Genomic DNA, 8,240 nt, shown 5'->3' on the forward strand with positions numbered 1-8,240 from the left:
AAAGACTATAATCTGATGTGTGTATGAGCCTCTAGACAGCCACAAGTGTGCCGTAGGATTTAATACACATGGTCCCCAGAAGGTTAAGCTGTATATCTGACACAAATCCTACAATACAGGCATTCCAGAAGCAGCACAACCTACTTCTGCATGTTTGTGTGTTATGCTGCACTGTTTCTACTCCTGCTTGTTAATTTGGATTGAGATGTGCGGAGACGCCCTCTGCTTTATATCTCTGGGTAGATTTCTCAGCTTGCAGGTCACACGCAGCTGATTTTATGCATTATTTTCATGCTGTTTGTTTTACAATCGATGTTTTTGTTTTCCAGGTTGACAAGGCAACCGGCAGAGTGACCGGCTGTTTCAAGACGTACGCCATCTGCGGCAACATCCGTAGGATGGTAAGTGATACTGGTCTGAAGGCTGTACAGGACTGCTCACCGTCTGGGTTCTTATCTGAGAGTCCACCAGAGTGTCCAGTGTCTGACACAGGTGTGAGGTGGCCACTCACCAAATGGAGATCCAGTCTTTTGTTGAGTCTGCCTGAGATTAATAAGGAACATTGGTATTTTTAGAAATCCGCCAGTGAAGAAGGGATACGGATTATGAATCCATTTTTTTTCCTCCTAATTAAGCTAAAAATAATTAAACATTTTTAAAAAAAAACAACAAAAAAAACGTATTTAACCACTTAATCTCTGAGGGATTTTTTTCCCTTACGGACCAGAGCAGTTTTCACCTGTCAGTACTCCGACCTTTCATTTGCCAATAACGTTATCACTTCTTATCCCACCTACTTGAACTCTATGGACGTATGTCTTTTTTTCAACCAAAATAACTATGTAACTATGTAATTAACGTTCAATGCATTTTAAAGGAAAATCGGGGAGAAAAATGAAGGAAAAAACCCACAATTTTTTTCCAATTCCATCCCCTATAGTTTTAAATTAAAACCTTAAACCAGAAGCAGGAAATGCTGAAGTTGTGTGGTGTGGGTGACCTCCCCGTGGCCCTGTCCATTAGCTGAGGTGCTGCACTGTGGTGTTCAGCATAATTTGGGGTTCCCAATGCAGGATCCCAAAAATGCCAACAGTAGTGACTATCCTCTCTGACTTCTGCAAAAATATGAAATCTTTACTCTGACTGATCACTATAAACCTCCTGCTTTCCTCTTCTTGCAGGGTGAATCTGATGATGCTATTCTCAGGCTGGCAAAAAATGATGGAATTGTTTCTAAGTAAGTATCAGCTGCCCCCCTCCTCCCTCTTCTCGTGATACGCCACACTCTTTACAGGATTAATGTTATCTTCAGAGCTCCTCCCCCTGCTGGTGTGGTAGGATTGGTTGATGCCTTATTAATGTTATCTGCATAGCTCCTCCCCGCTGGTGGTATGCCACACTCTGGGCAGGATTGGGGACCTCTTATTAATGTTATCTGCAGGGTTCCGTGTGTGTGTGTGTGTGTGTGTGTGTGTGTGTGTGTGTGTGTGTGTGTGTGTGTGTGTGTGTGTGTGTGTGTGTGTGTGTGTGTGTGTGTGTGTGTGTGTGTGTGTATATATATGTATATGTATATGTGTTGCAGGACAGTGCTGTACTACTAGTCCAGCTAGTTTTTACATGGGGGGGGGGGGGGGGGGGCAATCTTGGGATCTTTTGCCTTCCATGATTTTGCAGTTACACACCTGGAACAAGCATGATTAGTACAGTCACATCACAAGATTGGCATTCTGATCCCAGCCCAGTGAAAGTAAGAGAAATCAGTCCAGCAGCCGGGCACCTGGCAGAGAAAGGATGTCAGGCTCCTTGTTCCTTTCATTTAGATTTCCTGTCATGAGGTGTGGGAGCAGCCATTGCTGGTATACTTCATATGCTAAATTACCTGGCTGTCATAATGCTCCTCTGGCTACAGTCCTGCCAGAATACCTGATCTGCATACTCCTTCCTGGTGAGAGGATTACACAGCGCCTCTGTGTTGCTCTTAAACAAAATTACAGGTAACACTTACTGGCTGCAGGAGAGGTGTTAACCCATGCTGACACTTATAGCCAATGTGCTCCTTGTTGAGTTAGCCCCCCCCTATAGGATGGAAACTGCTTTCCCCTTGTCAAGATGGTGCAAGAATGATTGTATCTACCAAGATTTCTGTAGCTTGTTTGGGGGATTTATAGTTTTCTGTTATAGAATGCCAATTGCCTGGCTGTCCTGCTGATTAGTGTTGGGCGAACACCTAGATGTTCGGGTTCGCGAACGTTCGCCGAACATCGCCGCGATGTTCGGGTGTTCGCGCCGAACTCCGAACATAATGGAAGTCAATGGGGACCCGAACTTTCGTGCTTTGTAAAGCTTCCTTACATGCTACATACCCCAAATTAGCAGGGTATGTGCACCTTGGGAGTGGGTACAAGGGGGGAAAAATATTTGAAAAAGAGCTTATAGTTTTTGAGAAAATTGATTGTAAAGTTTCAAAGGAAAAACTGTCTTTTAAATGTGGAGAATGTCATGTTTCTTTGCACAGGTAACATGCTTTTTGTCGCCATGCAGTCATAAGTGTAATACAGAGAAGAGGTTCCAGGAAAAGGGACCGGTAACGCTAACCCAGCACCAGCAGCAGCACACGTGATGGAACAGGAGGAGGCGCAGGAGGAGAAGGCCACGCTTTGTGAGACACAACAACCCAGGCCTTGCATGAGGACAAGAAGCGTGCGGATAGTTTGATAGTGCTGCCCAAAAAATTATATGGATCCGTGGACCCGGGCAGTACTGGGATAGCATGCTTTGTACCGCCATGCAGTCATAAATGTAATAAAGATAAGAGGTTCAATAAACAGGGACCACGCGGCAACGCTAACCCAGCAGCAGCAGACGTGATGGAACAGGAGGAGGCGCAGGAGGAGAAGGCCACGCTTTGTGAGACACAACAACCCAGGCCTTGCATGAGGACAAAAAGCGTGCGGATAGCATGCTTTGTACCGCCATGCAGTCATAAATGTAATAAAGATAAGAGGTTCAATAAACAGGGACCACGCGGCAACGCTAACCCAGCAGCAGCAGACGTGATGGAACAGGAGGAGGCGCAGGAGGAGAAGGCCACGCTTTGTGAGACACAACAACCCAGGCCTTGCATGAGGACAAAAAGCGTGCGGATAGCATGCTTTGCACCGCCATGCAGTCATAAATGTAATAAAGATAAGAGGTTCAATAAACAGGGACCGGCAACGCTGACCCAGCAGCAGCAGCAGCAGACGTGATGGAACAGGAGGAGGCGCAGGAGGAGAAGGCCACGCTTTGAGACACAACAACCCAGGCCTTGCAGGAGGACAAGAAGCGTGCGGATAGTTTGATAGTGCTGCCCAAAAAATTATATGGATCCGTGGACCCGGGCAGTACTGGGAAGTGGGAACGCAGATTTTAGTACCTAAACACACGATACAACATGTTTTCCGGGGTCGGACTCTGAGGCACATACAGATGGTCCCGATCATCATCCTCATCATACAACTCTTCTCCTGAGTCTGACCCACCCACCACCTCTGCCACCCCAACATCCCCAGACACAGACCCCTCATCGTCCTCAACATTAACTTGGGATGCTGGCCTGAGCCCGACCTCCTCCTCCACATCAGGCCCCATCATCTCCTCAATGGCAGCCCTCAATAATCGCTCTGGCGCCGGACCGATGGACACAACGTTCTCCTCTGGGGAGGGCTGCTGCTGACCACTGGCTGCTGGGGTGGATGTTATAGCTTGCGTGGGGCGTTGCCTGTTGCTGTTGTTGGGAGTGCTGCTCACAGCGGAGGTCTCTGAGGAACTCATGGTGAGCTCATATAGTGGTTGTGTACTGTTCCCAGCAGACACAGAGTGGCAGTAAACACAATGCTATATAGTGTGCTGGGTGAGCGGTGTACACAGAGTGGCAGTAAACACAATGCTATATAGTGTGGCTGAGCGAGCGGTGTACTACTGTTCCCAGCAGACACAGAGTGGCAGTACACACAATGCTATATAGTCTGGCTGAGCGGTGTACACAGAGTGGCAGTACACACAATGCTATATAGTCTGGCTGAGCGGTGTACACAGAGTGGAAGTACACACAATGCTATATAGTCAGGCTGAGCCGTGTACACAGAGTGTCAGTAAACACAATGCTATATATAGCGTGGCTGAGCGAGGTACACAGTGGCAGTACACACAATGCTATATAGTCAGGCTGAGCCGTGTACAGAGTGTCAGTAAACAATGCTATATATAGTCTGGCTGAGCGAGGTACACAGTGGCAGTACACACAATGCTATATAGTCAGGCTGAGCCGTGTACACAGAGTGTCAGTAAACACAATGCTATATATAGCGTGGCTGAGCGAGGTACACAGTGGCAGTAAACAATGCTATATATAGTGTGGCTGAGCGAGCGGTGTACTACTGTTCCCAGCAGCGACACACAATGACTGGGGGGGACCCTGGCTAGCGTGGCTGGAGAGCGAACTACCCTGCCTGCCTACCCAAAGCTAAACCCACAGAGAAATGGCGGAGATATGACGTGGTTCGGGTATTTATTTACCCGAACCACGTGACCGTTCGGCCAATCAGAGCGCGTTCGGGCCCGAACCACGTGACCCGTTCGGCCAATCACAGCGCTAGCCGAACGTTCGGGGAACGTTCGGCCATGCGCTCTTAGTTCGGCCGTGTGGCCGAACGGTTTGGCCGAGCACCGTCAGGTGTTCGGCCGAACTCGAACATCACCCGAACAGGGTGATGTTCTGCAGAACCCGAACAGTGGCGAACACTGTTCGCCCAACACTACTGCTGATCCTACTTTTAGCCATAGACCCTGAACAAGCATGCAGCAGATCAGGTGACTGAAGTGACTGGATTAGCTGCATGCTTGTTTCAGGTATGTGATTCAGCCACTACTGCAGTCGGAGAGAACAGCAGGGGCCGCTAGGCAACTCCTATTAACAGAAAATTAAATATGGAAGCCTCCATATCCCTCTCACTTCAGATGTACTTTAAGGTGCTCCCTTTTTTTACATGAGTTTTCAGTACTTAGTTGCTATAAATGAGGAATTTCCATGTACTCGTTCCCTGAACCATAGTTCTATTAGACTTGTGTGAACTCAAACACTGAAAGTCCATACATGTTACATGTCTGACAAGCAGCCTCCCACAGCATCAGCAGTCTGCTGGCTGTCAGACATGTCTTGTGTGGAAACAGTAAATTCGGGCGCCTGAGGCTAGTGGACAAATCGGGCGCCGCCATTCACTCCAATAATAAATATCGTTTAATGGGCGCCCGATAGGAAAAAAGGGCGCCGGAGAAAACTAACGTTTTAAAAGCGGCGCCCGGAGACTTAATGTTTTATTACTGTTTCTCATGATTACACATTATTTAATGATTTATACATTTTTAAATATTATTTTTAAACGAAAAACAGTACAATATTTTTTCCAAACATTATTTTTAAACGAAAAACAGTACTTTTTTTTTTTTATTTTTTTTTTTTTATTTTTTTTTTCCCCATTATTTTTAAACGAAAAAACCAACAGGGGGGTCTTAGGTTTAGGCACCAACAGGGGGGTCTTAGGTTTAGGCACCAACAGTGGGTCTTAGGTTTAGGCACCAAAAGGGGGGTCTTAGGTTTAGGCACCAACAGGGGGGTATTAGGTTTAGGCACCAACAGGGGGTCTTAGGTTTAGGCACCAACAGGGGGGTCTTAGGTTTAGGCACCAACAGGGGGGTCTTAGGTTTAGGCACTAACAGGGGGGTCTTAGGTTTAGGCACCAACAGGGGGGTCTTAGGTTTAGGCACTAATAGGGGGGTCTAGGGGTTAGGGGTAGGTACAGGGAGGGTTACTTAGGCACCAACAGGGGGGGTCTTAGGTTTAGGCATCAACAGGGGGGTCTAGGGGTTAGGGGTAGGTACAGGGAGGGTTACTTAGTAATTTTTTTTTTAAACGTTATTATACGTTTCACTATTTAAACGAAAGATTAACGTTTTTACAATTGCCGATTTAATGCACATTATTTAATGATTTATAACTTTAAAAAACATTAATTTTAAACAAAATACAGTACAATACATTTTTAAACGTTATCCATGCTTATCGTTAAAAACCCGGCGCCCTTTTTTCCCAGCGCCCCTTTTTAACGTACGCGTCTTGTGTTTCTGGGACTTTGCTGTAGGCTGAGCTGCTTTGCTTTAGGTGACTGGCTCTGAGTGAGACTTGCCTCAATTGTTTTCTTGTTTTACTGAACACATGTTCTTACTTTTTCTTTTTCTTTTTTCTCTCCAGGAACTTCTAAACAAGAAACCATTGACATGAACCTTTGTAGGGAAAAATAAAATACTGAAAAAATACTCTTCCTTTTTTTCCTTATTTCAGCTTCTCCGGATTTGATAGAATTCTGCAGATAGCTGCATAGGAAGTGGTACACCTAGATTCTGATTTCTAATGTCCCCTCCAGTGATCCTGGGATATCACCTGTCAGGATAGCAGAGCTCATCCAGCAGAGCTGAACTATTTATCAAATACGGTGCTCTGCAGTGAGGTAGTGAAAGATTACATCTCTCATGTGGGTCATATTAGAACACTATGCGGTACCTGTAAGGTTTATAAACTGGGATTTGTAAGCGCCACTATTCCTTTTTTTTTCTTGTTTTAACCTCTGCTTTCCCGATTTTACTTAAATTTTTCACCTGTGGAATCTGAAACCACAGTCCCAGCCAGCCATTCATATAACCTCACCTGTCATGGCTGTGATTGTAATATGACCCGAGTGAGGGAACTGACCACTTAGTGACCCTGAAGTACCTAGGGCAGGCATGGGCAAACTTGGCCCTCCAGCTGTTATGGAACTACAAGTCCCACAATGCATTGCAGGGGTCTGACAGCCACAGTCAGGACTCATAAAGGCAAGTGCATTGTGGGACTTGTAGTTCCATAACAGCTGGAGGGCCAAGTTTGCCCATGCCTGACCTAGGGGGTATTTACCTCAAGAGGCTTCCCTAGTCCTTTACTTCAGCCACGTTCCAGTGGTGGGAACCCCGAAAGTCTGGCAACAAGGGCTTGCAGACGCAGTGGTGGCTTTCCCCTCATGATCGGGTCCTCTCTACTGTGCAGACGCCTTGTGCCTGAACAGTACAACGGACCCGATTGGGCTCAGCTATTTCCGCTGTAGCTGAGGGGAAAGCTGGGGGGGGGGGGGGGGTCCTCATTAGGATCCAGAGGCATCCCCCGCCCCAGGTAAGTATCAGGATTTTTTTTTGGGGGGGGGGGGGGAGGAATTAAAAATACGAATTCCCTAACAGCAGACAATATTAGCACACAAAGTATAATTATATTCCAGGTAGGCTGGTGGTTATATTCATGCTGGGTATGTGGAGGTGTGAATGGTAGACAAGCAATTGTTAAAGGACAACTGAAGCGAGAGGGGGCTGTCATATTTGTTTCCTTTTTAAGAAATACCAGTTGCCCGGCTGTCCTGCTAATCCTCTGCCTCTAATACTTAGTCATAGCCCCTGAACAAGCATACAGCATATGAGGTACTCTGACATTGTCAGATCTGACAAGATTAGCTGCATGGTTGTTACTGAGACATAATGCAGTCAAATAGACCAGCAAGGCTGCCAGGCAACCAGTATTGTTAAAAAAAAAATGGCAGCCTCCATGTTCTTCTCACTTCAGTTGTCCTTTAATATTTTGATTTTCATGCAAATTGTATGCAGTTTGGGATTGGGCCAAGCCAGATCTACAAGAAGTGCATTTGATTGGCTTAATGTCGGGCTGCATGAAATCTGCATTCTATACTTCTAAGGACCTGTTTCCACTACACGCAGATTGGATGCAGAAAAACTGACTCCAGTGAATGCCTATGGGTCTGTCTCCACTAAACGCAATTTTTCTGATGCACATTTCCCATAGGCATTCATTGGAGTCTTTCTACATCCAATCTGCGTGTAGTGGAAACGGGCTCTTAGCATATCACTAGATACCCGGATAAAGAACAGCCGTGGCCTCATGGGAATATCTGTGTAGCTGCTTCACATACACAGACCACAGTGACACTCCCAGCATCTCATTACCTTCTTGATGACATCTGCTTCCAAACCCAGTACCTGACACTTGGTGTAGACTGCTGTGTAGGTTTGGAAGGAATATGAGGACCAAATCAGGATGAGGAAGCTGTACTCGCTGCTCTAGTTGATGTATGTATTGTTGACAAATAAGAGCCCATGTGTGCTGA

At 46.3% G+C, this 8,240-nt stretch overlaps 1 protein-coding gene across 1 annotated transcript in view; it reads left to right on the forward strand.

Annotated features, from left to right (window-relative positions):
• LOC137542247 (small ribosomal subunit protein eS21) overlaps positions 1–6,354 on the forward strand; it is a 191,178-nt gene extending 184,824 nt beyond the window's left edge. The window contains exons 4-6 of the mRNA XM_068264017.1: positions 330–401; positions 1,182–1,237; positions 6,290–6,354. Of these exons, the coding sequence (XP_068120118.1) occupies positions 330–401; positions 1,182–1,237; positions 6,290–6,299 (138 nt within the window). The 3' untranslated portion in view covers positions 6,300–6,354. The remainder of the gene's footprint in view (positions 1–329; positions 402–1,181; positions 1,238–6,289) is intronic.
• Positions 6,355–8,240: the final 1,886 nt, after the last annotated feature.

Source organism: Hyperolius riggenbachi, chromosome 12 (assembly GCF_040937935.1).
Source record: "Hyperolius riggenbachi isolate aHypRig1 chromosome 12, aHypRig1.pri, whole genome shotgun sequence".
Taxonomy (NCBI): Eukaryota; Metazoa; Chordata; class Amphibia; order Anura; family Hyperoliidae; genus Hyperolius; species Hyperolius riggenbachi.